This window comes from Lithobates pipiens, unplaced genomic scaffold (assembly GCF_037356315.1).
Source record: "Lithobates pipiens isolate NorthernLeopardFrog02 unplaced genomic scaffold, aLitPip1_a1.2 Scaffold_10, whole genome shotgun sequence".
Classification (NCBI taxonomy): Eukaryota; Metazoa; Chordata; class Amphibia; order Anura; family Ranidae; genus Lithobates; species Lithobates pipiens.
Window position 1 is genome coordinate 232744995 of NW_027507686.1, and position 18218 is coordinate 232763212.

At 42.6% G+C, this 18218-nt stretch overlaps 1 protein-coding gene across 4 annotated transcripts in view; it reads left to right on the plus strand.

Moving 5' to 3' along the window:
- Positions 1-18218, plus strand: part of LDLRAD3 (low density lipoprotein receptor class A domain containing 3) — a 249087-nt gene that overhangs the window by 217812 nt on the left and 13057 nt on the right. For all 4 annotated transcript variants that reach the window (XM_077463040.1, XM_077463022.1, XM_077463030.1 and 1 more), the window contains one exon: positions 16458-16803. In XM_077463040.1, coding sequence (XP_077319166.1) covers positions 16458-16803 — 346 coding nt within the window. The remainder of the gene's footprint in view (positions 1-16457; positions 16804-18218) is intronic.

Consider the following 18218-nt stretch of genomic DNA (forward strand, 5'->3'; position numbering starts at 1 on the left):
GAGAGATGATTGTGTGTGAAAATCCCAGTAGATCAGCAGTTTTGGAAATACTCATACCAGCCCATCTAGCACCATAAACCATGCCACTTTCAAAATCACTTAAATCCCCTTTCTTACTCATTCTGATGCTCGGTTTGAACTTCAGGAAGTCGTCTTTACCACATCTAGATGCCTATATGCATTGAGTTGCTGTTTGTTGGCTGATTAGCAATTTGTGTTACCAAGCAATTGAACCGGTGTACCTAATAAAGTGTCCGTGAGTGTATATTGCACATTCACATCAGACCCTGCCTTCAAGGAGCTTACAATCAAAGGTTCCTAACTCACATTCATACATACACATACTAGGGCCAATTAACCTACCAGCATCTGTGGAGTGTGGGAGGAAACCGGCGCATCCTGAGGAAACCCACACAAGCAGAGGGGGAACAATCTTTACTGGGGACTCTGTATTTTGGACATTATTTTTGCTATAAAGTCACTTTATTGTAATGTTCGCTCAATGGCCAAGTTACTTGTTCCGGGTTAGTTTAGGTTAGGTGTTGGGGGGGTTAAATCAGACTTGTATATTTTGTGGCTTTGCCTAGGCACCCTTAGCTCTTCTAGCCTCACGTGAGCAGAACTGTGACGTAATTGGAGTTATAGTTTGCTACATTAATTTTCAAATGCTGTATTTGTAGCCAAGATCTCTGTTTTTAAACGTAAATATGGAAACCAATTTTTGGTGGGTTCTCTTGGCTGGAGTTTCTTTGTGCTACACAGGTGCCGTAAATTGCCCCAACTGCATGCGCCATTTCTTGCTAGTTATAAACTGATTTAAGTTGACCTTGCATCAAAATGCTAGTTCCACTTATTTATTAGTACCCACCTCCCCAATGTAAAAACATTGCAATAGAAAAAAAAAGCGCACACTAGAGGAGTAGGGCCAAAACTCTTTAGGCCCTTATTCTCCTGGAGATCACAGGACAGCACTTCGTTCTGCACTCCTGTGAACCATATTCAGCAGGTCCAGGCTGTGGAGAGATCCTGACTTTAATGTCAGGATCCACCCAGATGCCTGAATCGGAAGCTGGCTCAGCCTCTCAGCACGCCGCTGAGAATCTGAGCCAGCTGCTTCCGCCCCCTCCACAGCCCAGTTCTCCAGTGAGTGTGGGGGGGGGGGCGGTAGAGCAGAGCCGGCAATAGACCAATAACCAAATGATCAGTGGTCTTTGATCTCTCGGTATAGAGGCAGTGGGGGACACATGTATTATTGGACCAATGCTGCATCCACCTAGATGAATACAAATATTAACTCGGAAGCAAACTTCATTTTCTCGGTTCGTCGTAGTGCTGTACACCACCGTGTTCTTGGCGGTCGAAAGTTCAGAGAACTTGTGTGACCGTGTGTATGCTAGACAGCTTGAGTGGAATTCCGTCGGAAAAACCATCAGAGCTTTTTCCGACCAGAATTCCGATCATGTGTACACGGCATAAGGGTAGATTCTGTGCAATCTCTGGGGAGTGTAGTACATCCTAAGCAAAACTTTGGTTTGAATGAATTTGTCCTTAGAGGAGATAACTAGTTTAGAGTTGTCCCGGAAACAGTCCTCCCAGTCTTCCCTGTCCAGGGTGGGGATGTCAGCCCTCCACTCCTCCCACAGCCTCTCCATCTTGGGTGAATCAATACTAAATAAAGCCAATTAAAGAGAGGAAAGGGGGTTGGGTAAAGACTCTTGAGCGAGGAGGTCCTCAGTGGGATCCATCGCCAATGTGGAGGAGGTGTGAGCATTGATTCCAGATAGCGAAACTCACTTCTCGAGAACAATTAAGAACATACCTACTTTTCATCGTGGCATGAAGGTGATGTCACAGACCTTCCGGCAAGATCCTGGAATCTGGAAAGAAGGTGTTCCCACACAGTGCAGGGGCCCCTGCTGATGTGAACATTTCCAGGATCTCGCTAGAAGATCCATTGCCTCACCATCACCTTGGCCCCAGGGGTAAAAGCCAGGAGTATACGGTAACTACGTAGATGTTTCACAAGTGGGTTTTTTTTTTGGGGGGGGGTTTGCATGATAAAACAATTTTTACATGGGGTGTGGGGTACTAACGGAGTAGGCTTTAGGCAGCTGCCATTTTCTGATTTTTCAAAAACAAAGCCTATACACAAGTAATCATACTAGCTCATTGTGTCTTTGTCTTGCAGGTTTTTGGGGTTTTTTTTGTGTGTTTTTTTTTCCTAGGGTTTACAACCACTTTAATTTCTGAATGTTTTGGTCTTGGAGCCATCTTTCATGGAAGAAAATGTGATTGATGCTCCTTTGTAGATTTACTGTAATATCACATGGTTGGGATGACTACAAGGGCGCAGCTGAGCAGATATCAGCCTTTCATATGCCTGAGCCCTGTGTAAGCAGAAAAATGCAATAAGAAATATCATTTCCTTGGTATAAAGCTGCTTTTTATTAGGTGACAGCAATGAGACGATGCACTAATCTTTTTAATCACCCTCGCCTCATTTTCCGTGTCATTCAAAGGACGGGCGCAGCATGCGTTTAATGAAACCCGACATCACAGCTTCTCCCATTGGTGAGACTCTTTTCTAGTTACTAGAGACTAGCGGAGCGTGGTCTTTAACTTTCACCAGGAAGCGCCTAGCCGCCTGCAGGCACAAATACACCAGAGAGCCTCAGTTGGCTGATCCAAATCTCGAATGGTGATAAATGGGATTCAATTACTGGCTTTATCTGGGCTCGTTTTAAATTTATTACATCTCTCGCCTGCACCCCTCATCACAGGATTCAAAGGGAAATTCACCTAGTCTGGAAGCAGGGAAAGTATATTTAACATTTTCATGACCAAAAATGATTATTTCCTAGATGTCCAGTCCAAATTTAGCAACATCAAGTAGGCATTGGTTAACTTGACAGCAACTCTGGCATATTACCCAACTTAACGTGTGTGGGTATGTGTATTTTGCTTTTACTTTTTGCTTTTTTTTCCCCCCCAAGTAGACTTAGGCCGCGTACACACGGGCGGACTGTCTGCCCAACTAAGTCCGTCAGACAATCCGACAGACAGTCCGTCCTACTTTCGAATGAACGGACTTGACCACACACGATGAACAGACAGTCCGCCGAAAGCTTGCGCGATGACGTGTACAGCACGTACGACGGGACTAGAAATACGACGTCCAATACACTGCAATGCAACCTTTCGCCGTGTAAATCCTTTCTGAGCATGCGCCATACTTAGTCCGTCGAACTAGCCTACTCACGAGCGGACTGTCCGCTGAAACCAAGTTTGGACAGACAATATTACGGAAATTCCGAAAGACTTAGTCCGCCAGACTGTCCGCTGAAAAAGTCCGCTGAAGCCCACACACGAGCGGATTGTCCGCTGAAACACGTTTCAGCGGACCAAGTCCGTCAGACAGTCCGCCCGTGTGTACGCGGCCTTATACAAAAGAAGAGTGTGTGTGTATATATATATATATGTGTGTGTGTGTGTGTGTGTGTGTGTGTGTGTGTGTGTGTGTGTGTGTGTATATATATATATATATATATATATATATATATATATATATTTATTATATTTTGTAATTGTATCTGGTAATTGCAAAAATACAGTTGTCGGATACATTGCAATAATGCACACTGCCATCTTCAGGTTACATGGACATCTAGAGGCTGTAGGCTTTATTTTTTAATTAAGCCTCCAGCTTGCATCCCTCATCCCAGGATTCAAATGGAAATTCACCTAGTCTAGAAAAAGCCATTATTTTACATAGCAGGGAAGGTGTATTTAATATTTTCATGACCAAAGATTATTCATTCTTAGATGTTCAGACAAAATTTATCAGCATCAGTAGGCATTGGTTAACTTGACCGCATCTCTGGCATGTTTCTCAACTTAACATGTGTGTATGTGTATGTGTATTTTTCTTATCTTTTTTTTTTTCAAATAGATCAATGCAAAAAAAAAAGTATATATATGTGTATGTATGTGTGTGTGTGTGTGTGTGTGTGTGTGTATATATAATTACAGTATAATTTTTTTTTTTTTTTATAATACTGTAATTGTGTCCGGTAATTGCAATATTACAATTGTCAGATACATTGAAATTATGCACACTGCCATCTTCAGGCTACAGGGACATCTACAGGCTGAAGGCTTAATTTGTGAATGAAGCCTCCAGCTTGCATATGATCACATGATGCATGTTAGAGCCTAAATAGTGAGCACATGATACAGAACCATGCTGATTGGTTGCTGATCATTAGTGGGTACCAGAGCTGTTTGTGAGAGCCTGGGCTGATAGCTAGCAGGTGTGCACAATGTCGGCTGCTAGCTGTCAAAGGAAAAATATAGATTAATGTATCTTTTTCATGTGTAGAGCAACAATACACCAAAGGCTGTGGGCAGGAATGACTTAAAGCCCAACCCCTGGCACAGCTATTTTTTTTATTGTTTTAAAAAAAAAAACATTTAATACTTACATTGCAAGTGTCATTATTTTTATTTCTTTAGCAGCTCTGTAAGTTTCACTGCCACTATACAGCAGGAACCAAACTTCCCTTGGGACAGGACTTGGAACACTTCTCCTTATCACTATACGTGGAGGGGAGGTGTTCTACAGCCCACAGAAATGAATTATGAATCATGCTAAAAGATGAGAGTAAAGCGTAGACAAAGAGCACGGGGGGTACCATCTCATACGTTTTCTGGCAATATGCTAAGGGAGGCAGGTCAAGGGACTATAAATACGTTGTTATAAGAGATTATATAAGACTATATAAAACTTGAATTACAAAGAAATCCATTGCCATTTTCCCCAAATAGAATTAGCAATTTTCTAACTGACTTGCTTGTTGCTCGGGGTTATGCTTTAGTGCACATAACGCTGATGGAAGGAAACAGATGGAATTCGTAAGGCTAACAGAATAAAAATGTTAAACACAAGGACAGAAATCCCCTCCCCCATCTATCTTCTTCCGGATTTTGTCTGAGGATGACACAGGAGGGAGGGTGGTTTTGTCACTCTTAAGTGAGATGGAATGTGTGCTTGATGACCCTGGACTGCAACTAATCACACACTGTATGGAAATCTATGCAGATGAGGGTACATGAGGATGACATGCTGATTTTTCTTCTAAATTATTTAAAATATTCTGAGCATAAGAAGTGACGTCATTGGATACCAGTGTATCTTGCTAGGTACACTCCAGTTAAACTAAATAAATGAAGCCCTAGAATGCATACAGTATAGGGAATACAGCCTAACTGCTCATGACCTTGAAGACCCAACCCACCTCACTCCTTTTTGGCTAAGATCTGGGAACCCCCTGATAACCTTTGTGTAAAGCAAGAGAGGAATTCTCACACACCCACTAAGGCTCCTTGGTCCCACTCTGATTGCCCATTATTGTTGTTTGTCTAATTCTCTTACTAAAGCCAAAGAAACCACCCAGTAGTATACTGTAATAATGTGCCTTTACCAAACAAGAATGCTGCGTATACAAATTCTTTACAGTTACAGGATTACAATACAATACTAGACAGACTGCTACAAATCTACACATATGCACACACTGCCTATCCTTTCCTAGCAAATTCACTAGTTTATATGAAGTAGAGATATGCTAAAACTCACTTAGCTTCCGTTATAGCTGGTCCCCAATTTCCATAGCAAACAGGACTCCAGGCATTTCAAGGGATTGCAGGAACTGGGTTCTTGATCTTGGCAATCTCTCTCTTGCTCTTGTACTTATAGTATCCCTTGGCAGAGTCTTACTTTGGCCTTTTTGCTTGTAATGTTTGGTAGACATTCCCACATGGGCATAGCCTTTTCAAATTTGGTTTCTACATTCATTTCTTTAAGGCACACGTTTCTGTTTACAAACTCTAGATAGCAGTTTAGTATTGTAAATGCCATAGGTCAGATACGTCAAATAGTCAGGCTATTGTTGAGTCTTACTGACAGAACGAACTAGGCTTGGGTTCAGTGTTTGACAACAGCTCTTTTAACACATTGGGAGCAGCTTTAAAATGTGTACCTTCTTGGATAATAGTTTACATTGGCCACATGTATCACAATGCAATACAATCTCACCGGCAGAAAGTCTAAATAAATTGCTTACAATATAAAGATTCTCGCAACAACCAGTCAAATTCAGACAGGGATGTTGCACAGATTTGGGACGCAGACCCCTGCCAATGTGATCCTGGCTGCAGTGTATTACAGAGAACTCGGGATTACTTTATTTTCTCAGGTTTCTACTATTATACTCTCTTTACTGCTCTTTTGCCGTGGCTGCCGATCCCGGTGAGGAATGAAGCCAGATGCCGTTCCAAACCGTCACCAAACTGCTCGGGGCTGCCTATGCTGTTCTTACTGAAAGACGGAGAAGCCTACCCATTCACCTTCATTATGTCTGTGTTTACACTCTCCTCCAAAGTCGTTATCGCCCCCGATACTGAGAATTTGGCAGATCTGATGATGTTATTCCGCTCCGAGGCTGCGACGGAGGATTCATTCTCTGCTCTAAATAAGGAGCTATGCCAATTTATGCAAACGCTTATCTCGGACATTGGATCGCTGGGTTGTTAAATACTTGGCTTGGTTTTTTCTTAGAGTATCCGTTCCGTCAGCTGAACTCGGTCCAAACAGCCTATTAAGCAAGCTGTGTGACTTTGAGTTTCACCCAAGCCAACACAAAATAACATGCAAAGGAGCAGAATTTTATAGCACAGCAAACATCCATTCATTAAAGGGAGAATTGCACAAACGGCTCATCGCTGACTAGCTTTAATAAATATTCTTAGTTAAGGGTATATTTACCCTATAGACCTCAAATATAATGGCACACAATGACTACTTGTCTTCCACTATGAGTTGCACCTTTGGACTCCTTTTGAGTTTGCTGCTTTGGAACAGATTCTCGCTTCAGGGCTACCATGAAGCACTAAGGCTTGGTGATAGTTGAGTTAATTGAATTTGATCTGTCACCACAGACTGTTGAAACAAAATAAATAAAAGACATTCTGACAACTTGAGTATGTTTTGCCTTCCCTGGTTCCTTCTGTGTATCACTGGAGGCCAGTCACTTCATTGGGTATATGTAAGGGTTTACAACAACTTTGCCGTACACCTTGCTACGGCAGGCTCTGGTGCATTCCTCCTCCTCTTCTGGCATTCAGGCTGTGAACCATGCCTTGGCTTTTTTTTGTAGTCTAGCGCATCCATCTTCTTGGTGGGTCTCGCTGCTCCGCCGCTGTCATTTGGCGAAGCCGCGATGACGTCACTCCCGTGCATGCGCACGGGAGCTGCCACGCGCAACATATTCGCTGTTGACGGTGCCGCGATCAGTGCGCCTGCGGGCCGTTGTCTACGGTGCCTGTCTTTCGGCAAATATCTCCTAAACCGTTTAGGTTTAGGAGATATTTCTTGGACCTACAGGTAAGCCTTAATCTAGGCTTACCTGTAGGTCAAAGTGTGTTGTAAGGGTTTACAACCACTTTAAAGATATCAAATCAAAGGAGAGCTATTATTTCAACCAGAAGACTTGGGGCATGTGCCCTGTGTGCCAGGCTCTAGCAACACCCCTGATCTCTTAGATGCATAGTTTATAAGGTACAATAAGGACACCAGGACATCCAGCTCAACCTTTGTGTGTTTTTGTCAGTACCATTTATCATATCCCTGTATATTGTATTCGCTAAGATGCCCACCTTCTGACACCACCAATCGTAGAAGGGAGTTTTATACCCTTACTGCTCCGATAGTAAAGAACCCCTTACACAGTGTAACCACTTGCTTACAGGGCACGTTTACCCCCTTCCTGACCAGGCCAATTTTCAGCTTTCAGCACTGTCGGACTTTGAATGCGAATTGTGTGGTCTTGCAACACTGTACCCAAATTACATTTTTATAATTTTTTTTTAAGACCGATATAGATTTCTTTTGGGAATCACCACACACCACCAATCAGCACTGGGTTTTTTACTTTTTGCTAAACATACAAAAAAATTTTGAAAAAAAAAAAATATTTTTCTTTGTTTTATGTTTGTTTTTGCAAATAAGTAATTTTTCTGCTTCACTGATGAGCACTGATAGGCTGCACTGATGGGCATTTATAGGCTGCGCTGATGGGTAAGGAGGAGGCGGCAGTAATATTCTGCATTGATGAGGCTGAATGGATAATTAGGACACTGATGATCAGTGCCCGAATTATTGGTGTAAATGTCCCCTGTCACAGGAAAGTCGGTTATCGGCTTTCCTTACATCACACACTGACAGCGCTGAGGAAAAGAAATGTTGATAATCTGCATTTGTTTACATGTAATAAGCTGTGATTGAACACAGCTGATCACATGATAAAGGACCCCTGTGATTGGCCTTTTACCTTGGATCTGTAATCGGCTGTGTCTGTAGGACACAGTGATCACAGAGCCCGCCCCAAGGGCCCACAGGGGGACGGGGTTCTTGGAGGATATCAACAGACACCCTCCCAGAACTAGATGACTGCGCTGTAGCCTTCTTTCAGCTATAGCGTGGTCGCCAAGTGGTTAAGGTTAAACCCCGTCTCCTCTAATCCTCCTTGACTTTTTAAGCTCCCTGAAACTGAATCGTTTTTTCCTTATGCTAGAATCACCATTGAGATATTTTTGTATATTGATATCATATCTCCTCTCAAGCATCTCTTCTCCAGGGAGAATACGTTTAATGTTTGTAGTCATTCAACAACAATCTTCCTATAAGATTATTCATGTAACATTATTTTATGCATAAACTTCCAAAATCCCTAGACTGGTGTTGGGCACCACCATTATGGATATGATGTCAGCAGGCTCAGAAATGTCACTCGTGTATAGTATTCTTCGCTCCTTCCCCAGCTGATACATAAAGGGAGCAGAGGGCAAGGGCAGAGGAGCTGTGGCAGCACAGAATAATTGGCTCCGCCCAGAGGAGGGCAATAACATGCACGGAGGTAGGGTGCTAGGCCAGGGAAATTACTCTTCTAAAGTAGCCAAATTTGCTAGCAAGGCACAATTCAAGTCGTTGAAAATTGCTTATAGATCAGAGAAATTTTGCAGCTAGGCTCGGTTCACACAGGGGCGGCACGACTTGCAGCGCGACTCACAGACGCGACCTGCAAACGACTTCAGCGGCGACTTGCAAAACGACTTCTGTATAGAAGTCAATGAAAGTCGCCTGAAGTCGCCCCAAAAGTAGTACAGGAACCTTTTTCTAAGTCGGAGTCGCTCCTATTAGAATGGTTCCATAGTACAGAACGGAGCGCGACTTGTCATGCGGCAAAGTTGCCTGGACAAGTCACCCCTGTGTGAACGGAGCCTCAGGCTTTTACCTTTTTGCTTTTACCTGAAACTTTCTAGCTTGTGTACAGGATCTTTTTAAAGCATAGGCTCGTTTAGTAAAAAAAAAAACTGCGCCAATTATGGTATCTTGTGGTGGTGTATTTTGCTTTTTTGGCAAAAGTGACTTATTCACAAAATAATTATTTCATTTTATTTTATTATTTTCTTTTTTTGGCATCAAATAGGAGTGATGGAAATGTGAACAGGGATGTGTCTAGAAAAAATATCGTTCAACAATTTTTTTTTTTTGTGCTAAAAGGATTCTCTTTCCTGTCTCAGAAAGTCAAGGGGTACGAGTGACAGAAGTATAAGATCACTTGCTTTATCATAGCACAGCCCAGGAGATCAAACCAAGATGACTCTCATTATGCTGCCCACAAATCGCTCTTGTGACACTGTACCTGCCGAAGCGCACGATGCCCCGTCTACATTTCATCAATGTTTTATTGCTTTGAAAATTTGGGACTACAAATCAGACTTTCAGCCTAGCAGCGAAACGCCAGAAAGCAGATGGCGCTTTGCTCTGTAGAGGAAGACTCGACCACATTTTTACCACTCGATTGTCACATCTTCCTCCGAGGAGGAGAGAGATGGACAAATAGACATAAACAATCTGTCGCTTTTTAGCAAAACTGTACAGTTTGCTCATTAGAGCAAGGCATTTTCTAAATACGGGGTGGAATTAGATTGTAAAGAAGCCCTGTGCAATAACACAACTTAGCCCTTGTACACACGGTCGGAGATTCCGACAAGCAAAGATTTTGTCCGAAGCTGTTGCATACACACGGTCGGATGAAGTTGCCGGGAAATCCGATCGTGCAGAACGTGATGACGTTATTTCATTACGACGGGACTACGTTCAGGCTAGTAGCCAATAGCTTTGGTCTAGGAATTTGATCTGAGCATGCGTGGCACTTTGTCCGATCGGAATTCTCTACACATGATCGGAGTATGTCCGATCGGAGCATTTTGTCGGAAAATTTTACTAACAAGTTGGAAAACTTGGTCCGTCGGATACTCCGACGGAAACAGTCCGATGGAGATCACACACAGTCGGAATATCCGACAAAACGGTCCGATCGAACACATTCCGTCGGAATCTCCGACCGTGTGTACAAGGGCTAAGGAGCCCCTTGACTCTCATCCTTGTTGCTTAATGTATGTCGGTGCCAAATGGCTTACAAGGCCCAACTGGGCATGTTGAGCCTGCAGGCATCGTTGCACATTTTGACCCCTGTTCTCTTTATATCAGCTTTTCGCACCCTTTGTACAGTGGAGGAAACCTTGAAATAACTTTTAGGTCTCAGGCAACCCCTGCTAATAATTACTATGTCAATAATACAGTAGGCTGCCAAAATAAGGAGAGTGAAACACATAGGGGGAGATTTACTAAAACTGGAGCACTTGGTATCTGGGACAGCTGTGCATGGTAGCCAATCAGCCAATCAGCTTCTAACTTCAGTTTGTTCAATTAGGATTTGACAATAAAAACTGGAAGCTGATTGGTTCCTGTGCAGCGTTTTCCAGATTTTGCTCTCTCCAGTTATAGTAAATAACCACCTTAGTGCATTTAACACCTAGGGGTGTTGTATACAAAAATGATTTGCAGTAATACTAATTAAATGAGCAAGACAACAATTTTTCTTTTATTTTTACTTTTCACACCATATTTTACTAACTGCTTTTTGATATTCTTTTATGAATTCACGTTTATTAATTGGATGTAGTCACTTGATTGCACACCCACTTTAAATTAGTATATATTAATATTTCAATCTGCCACCATTATTGATTTATACTTACCGGTACCTTTAGTAGCACATAGCACTTTTGTGTTTTGATCACTGCAGGTTTAAAAGGGACGGTGCTGAACCTGCTTATACTGCAGGCCAGAGTTGGCTCTGCAGTGCGTTTACTTTTATAATATTTTCTTATACCTATCTTTAGAAGCACATAGCGTTTTTTTAGTTTTGACCATTTCAGGTTTAAAAGTGACGGTGTTGAATTTGTTTATCCTACATACTCTGTTTATACTGCAGGCCAGAGTTGGCTCTGCAGTGCGTTTTACTTTTATAATTTTTTTATACTGATCCCATTTGTTTATCATGATCATACTAAGTGCATTTCTCTTTAAATAACCACTATTGTCTTTGTCTAGAGTTTAGGTGTAGACACTCCTGTAGTGCGTTTACTGATTTTTATTTTTATTTCTATTTTTATTGCACTTTTGGCATTTACATTATTACTCTTAACCATAGGGGGTGAGATCTATATATTACTAGTGGATAAAAATATTTTAACTTGTAGATCTCTTAGTTCCCTATTACCTCTCCTCCCTATTTAGCCAGGAAGATAGGGATTTACCCTCTTTGAAAAAATACTCTAAATTAGAACAGCGCGACACTAACTTACCCTCTCGTTAAATTAAGTGGATACGGTTTGATCCATCTCGGTGAACGCAGCAGTTCCTCGATCCATTATTTAATAGTGGCAGCGCAGGAATAACCACCTTTATTATAATTAAATGAACAAGACAACTGACAATGATAACATCCAGAAAATAAATCCACGTACAATTGAACCAATGAGAGTACCAAACCAACGTCTCGAGAGTCCCAAGTTTTTAATAATTCAGCCAGTTACAGGGAAAAGGCAGAAGAGAGCCATCATATTTTGGGGGCCAGAATACTGTACATTCACCTTCATCAGGGTTTAGGACAGAGTACTGGATGTTTGCTGAAATCAAACGCTCCTAGTTAGACATATCTGTAGCAGGGATTAAACAACAGACTGATACATTCATAAAAACATTGGACTCTGAAGACATTGGTTTAGTGTTCTCATTGCTTTGATTACATGTGGATTTCCCAATCTGGGTGACCCCAGTTTGCTCAGGGACCCCCCATTTAGCTGAGAAGTTGCTGAATCGCAGCAGTTAGGAACAAAGAATGGCCTCTCTTACTGTATGAAAGTTTGTATTTATCGCCTCACTCTTATCTCTTTTTAGAAGAGATGAGTGGTCAGTGAAGAATAGCTCTTTCATTGGAGATGTGTCCCTTTACAATGGTGGTCAAAGGGAAACATGTTCCTTACATTGGTGGTCAGAGAGAAAAATGCCTCTTACATTGGTGGTCAGTGGGAAGAATGTTCCTTACATTGGTGGTGAATGGGGAAAAATGTCCCTTACATTGCTGGTCATTGGGAAGAATGTCCCTTACATTGGTGGTCTTTGGGAAGAATGCCTCTTACATTCATGGTTTAAAAGATTATTGGTGGTCAGTGGTTACTTATATGAGTGGCAAGAATTGCTAATTACTGAAAAAACCCTAGTAATCTCTGAAGGAACCCAAGGTTTCCATGGAACCCTGATTAAGAAAGGCTTCTGTATTTGGTACCTGACTACAACTGGTTTTGCAAGCATTCTTTTGGCTCAGTCTAGTTGTGGCTGGACTATGGAAGTGTTAAAACCCATGTGGGCGGCACAATGGTGTAGTGGGTAGCGCTCTCACCTAGCAGTAAAAAGGGTTGCTAGTTTGACGCTTTGCCAGCGTGGGTTTCCTCCGGGTACTCTGGTTTTCTCCCAAACTCCAAAGACATGCTGGTAGGTTAATTTTCTTCTGTCTAAATTGGCCCTAGTATATAATAGTGAGTTAGGGACCTTAGATTGTAAGCTCCTTGAGGGTAGGGACTAATGTGAATGTACAATGTATATGTTAAGCGCTGTGTAAATTGACGGCGCTATACAAGTACCTTAAATAATAATAATGTAAAGCATGTATTGCTGTCTGTATCTCCGCTAGAAAGATTCACCCTACTTTAGGCTTGGTGACCATTGTCGGCAGGATAGAAAGTGTTGGAAAATCCAAAATGTTACAGTAAATGAAGGGAAACCTCCCAGTTCAGACACGTGTTCCAGTGACAGTTGTTCTATTGGACTTATCCATACTTTGGAGAGATTCCAATCGCTTCTATTGTGTCTCCTGGACAGGGAACAAAGGGAAATCTTTCCAACAGGACCAAGAACCTAGCTGACCATACATGATTGCAGGAAGGAAATTTGCTTTAATCTCCCATCCACACAGTCCGTGTTGATGGGGGGGAATTCCTCCTACAGAGCCACTGTGTTCTCCCAGCAGAGGGGCTGGGCATGAGTGCACAGGGAGTCTTCCCCGCATGTAAAGTCCAACAGGCTGGTTGTACCCAAGTTGATCACTCAACTTGGGTACATCCAGCCTGTCCATACATGGTTCGAATTCCGGCCTGCTTCATAACAATTCCATATCCTGCTCAAAGATTTAAAAAAAGAAAGGATTTGGCTTTCAATATACTTTACGGCAAGGCTTGACATATTTGTTTGGAATCTAGGAGCAAGCCAAAAAAAAAGCTAGGTGCTATTTTAAAGCAAATCTTCAACGACAAAAATAACTGATCCTAAATTTACACAGAACACTTCGGTCAAGCGGATGACAAGTTTGTGTCCGCTCTACTATGCAGAGCAGACACAAACACAGTCCCACTCTCCTCTATGGGGCAATCGGATGGAAACAGACCACCTGTCCATTTCCTGCCCATGCCATCTGATCCTAACTGTCTGATAGAAAATAGGACCACGATCCGTCTGTTCTTGGCGGACAGGATCGGATCACATGGCAACGGGTGTTAGTGGACATGTGTCCACTGACATTCACTGCTCCATAAAGTCAATATGGGGAAAATATACCCGCCGCAGTCTAGCACAGACGCCAGGCCGCTAATTCTAGGCGCCAATGCGACCTGGCCCTGGGGTTTGTTGAGCCCTGCCTTACGGTTCCTTTTTGTTGTAGGATGGGCCCTATATTGTGGCCCAATTGACCCTGACTTCTTGCTGTACTGAAGCCCATGTGTTCTCCCTACAAGCCTTTAGAGAGCAGCCTTTCTTAACATTTTCAACACAGAGGAGCCCTTGAAATAACTTTCCGGCCTCAGGGAACGCCTGCTAAAAATTACTATATCTGCAGCTCATGATACATTAATGTGATGGTCAGTGTGAAGAATGCTCCTTACATGTGTGCTCATTGGGAAGAATTACCCCCTTATACAAGGCTGCTGATAAGCCAGTACAACCGGCCCTGTTGTACCAGGCCCAGCATCCTCAGAGAGGGAGCCCGGGCAGCCTCACAGACAGCACAGAATAAAAAATTTGAAAAAGGGTTTTTCTAAATTACACCCCCACTCAGCCACTTCTACTAGCTTAGGGGGTGTATTGTTGCTATTTTCCGGGCCCTTCCTTTCCGATTATGTGGTGGAGGGACTTTTTTTTTTTCCGTTTCGGGTGCATGTGCAGTGCATTCCGCACCCACTACGCTGCTTAAAGTCCCAGTTGCAAGCCTGCTGCTGCCCATTTCCTTCCCTGGTGGAGTGATCTTCCTCCGCTCAGCAAGATGGGGAGCAAGAGGCTGTAAGGTGGGCGGCGGAGGTGGTAGGCAGCTGACAAATTCCAGAAGCAGAGGAGAAGCCGGAATTCATGGCTGCTGCAGCACAGGGGTGCCTGGAGGTGGGCGAGTGGGGACACAGAATTGGGGAGCTCATTTGTCTGCACCTGGCACTTTGACAATTTTGAATGAATTGTGCAATTTTCCAAAGTATGGAGATAGGACACTCTACCAATCAACATCCGCCTGGAAGAAAATCACCTGGCTTTTAGGAAAAAACTCAAGACCTTCCTCTTTTAGCAGATGATCAAAGCTCGTCACAGCGCCTAGAGGCGATTCAGTTCGCATTGTGCGCTATATAAGTATTTCATTCATTCATTCATTCATTCATATGTGAATTATATTTGCTTATTATTTTATGTATTTATTGTTTTACACTAACTTCACAGTTAATTGGAAATTTTTTTTTATAATTTTGATGATGTATGTATAATCATGTTAATATAGTGGGGATTCATTAGGCAGCGCTTTGTAAATGTTTTTCAAAGGTAATTTAATGGTACAGTACCTTATTAAACGGAGCAGCTTATAGAGGATTCACTCACATAGGATTGTTAAGTGGGAACTTATCTAAGGAGCAGAAATTTCTCAAGGTACTCCTATCAAGGAACCTGGAGGAACCTCAGGGGTCCACGGAACCCTGGTTGAGAAACTCTGCTTTAGAGCAAGCCTTGCATCCACCCTTTACTCAAGGCTACATACAGTGCGCTCAGTTTCTGGTTGAACGTAACACTTGTGTTTTAAATTTCCTGCACCAGCTGAACTGTTGGCGCTCTTCCATTTGGGAAGGAACCCTCTCAAGTGAATCTTTAAGAACAGATACCACTTTGTTTAAAGTTTGTCCAGCGCACATAAAGAAGAAAATATTTTAATAAAACCTTGTGTACGTTGAGAGGTTTGGCTCCCTTTAGGTCTGGCTGTCTTGCAGGTGGTATGTTTAGTAAGTAAATTGCAGATCCTGTAATGTCCTCAAGAGATTTGATTGAATTTGGCCGATAAGTGTGCTGCTATAAGGTCTTTCTTATGTTACTTTTTAGTGGTCTTGTAATGAACGGAAATTGTGCACAAAGGTTTGAAAACCTTACCAAGCCTTAATGATGTACAACTTCTCATACAAAAATCTCTCTCTCTCTATAATAAGAAAATCCGCACTGCAGAAAATAAAGCCAGAGTCATTATAATCACAAATATGATCCACTTTTTTGAAAGTAATGACATATCCAAGAAACGCATGATTAAAATCATTTAAAATTATCTCCAAACAAACCCATCCATCAGTAAGTAAATTTGCTAAATGGACCAGATATTGAAGGATTTAGCATGAGTCCTGCTCTGAATTGACCCTGGTCACATGTGCATAAAAAGTCGTAATAAACATGCCATTGAAAAGACCCCAGGGGAAAGTCTGCACATACAATAAAATCAGAGTACTACATAGATAATTACTGCCTGCCTAGCCTGACTAAATTAATGTACAACTTCTATTCTTACAAAGTGGCTTGTGGCAGAGTAAGAGTTATTTATTATTTTTTTTGGATAGGGTTCATTGAATCTTCCTGCTACCATCACATTCCACCCTAAGCATTATAGGCTCTTTTTCTGATTGTTCTCCTTTTCTGTCCACAGAAAGCGGCAGTAAGAAGGAGTTTGTGTCCTCGGAAAGTCATCTTCTATATTACCCGAGTATCACCTACACCATCATCGGCAGCTCCGTCATCTTCGTGCTGGTGGTGGCACTGCTGGCTCTGATCTTGCACCATCAAAGGAAACGTACAAACCTGATGAGTCTTCCAGTGCACCGGCTGCAGCACCCGCTACTGCTCTCCAGACTGGTGGTGCTGGACCACCCACACAACTGCAGAGTCACCTACAACGTCAACAACGGGGTGCAGTACATGTCCAGTGAGGGGTACCAGCCGCCAGTCAGCATTGAGTCTCCGCCATCCTACAGCGAGGCTGTGCTGGACCACAAGTGAGTCTGTGATTTATTATGTATTTGTTCATGTCTTGCCGCAATATCATTAAAAGTAGAAGTGAATAAAATAACTTATATATATATATATGGCCACTAAAAAGATTTGCCTTTTCATTGAACCCAATTCCCTAAATGTCATATATAGATGGAGGTTCAAAAATTGGATTGGGATACACTTTTAGCATGCTGTAGCTGGTCAGATGGATTGGGAGACCCTTTCGGCATGCTGTAGCTGACCAATTAGATTGGGGGACATCGGTAGCATGCTGTAGCTGGCCAATTGAATTTGGTGACACAGCATGCTGTAGCTGGCCAATTGGATTGGGAGACCCTTGCAGCATGCTGTAGCTGGCCAATTGGATTGGGAGACCCTTGCAGCATGCTGTAGCTGGCCAATTGGATTGGGAGACACCGGTAGCTTGCTGTAGCTAGCCAACTGGATTGAGAGACACTTCTAGCATGCTGTAGCTGATCATTTGAATTGGGAGACCCTTGCAGTATGCTGTAGCTGGCCAATTGGATTGAGAGACACTGGTAGCTTGCTGTAGCTGGCCAACTGGATCTAGAGACGTGTGTAGTATGCTGTATCTGGCCAATGTTTTACTAATACTTGGACCCCTTTCACACTGGGGTGCTTTTCAGGAGTTTTAGCGGTAAAAATAGCACCTTTAAAGTGCCTGAAAAGCACCTCTCAAGCCACCCCAGAGTAAGAGCCCGAGTGCTTTCACACTGGGGTGGTGCACTTGCAGGGCATTGCGGTGGTGGTGTATACACCGCTCCTCCACGGCCCCTGCAAAGCGCTTTGGCAGCACCGCAAAATGGGCGACTTTTCCTCGGCCGCTAGCAGGGGTTAAAAGTGCCCCACTATCTGCCATAACAGCGGCGCTTTACCACTAACGCTTGCACCGCCCCAGTGTGAAAGGGGTCTTAAAGCAGAACTCCAGACATTAAAGTAATCATTTCCTCCCATCCCCTACCCCTAGACAATGTACCCTCTTTATTTATTTTTTGTAAATATCTTTTTTTTAAGGAAAAGAGTGTAGCAGCCACATGACCATTCCAGTCCCATGCTTCTGCTTCCTTTGGTGTGGTGATGTTCCTCCACTTTAACACTTGAAATGTTGGTTCACCTTTTCAGAAAACATGAACAGGTGAACAAACATCGTACACCATATATATAAAATATTTTTTTTTTAACGAACCCCATACTTCTCTTTTAACCCTCCACTTAGCGAATAATGCCTTAAGTAAACTGCTAACACTTAACCCGCCCTCCACAAAAACCTAAATAAACACTAAAGCAAACCCTAATTCTTAAAGCAGAACTTTATTCTCTCAGTCAAAATTGACTATTTTTATTCTTTATGCTGCTAACATTAGTAAATGCATAGGAACGTATATCCTATTTACTT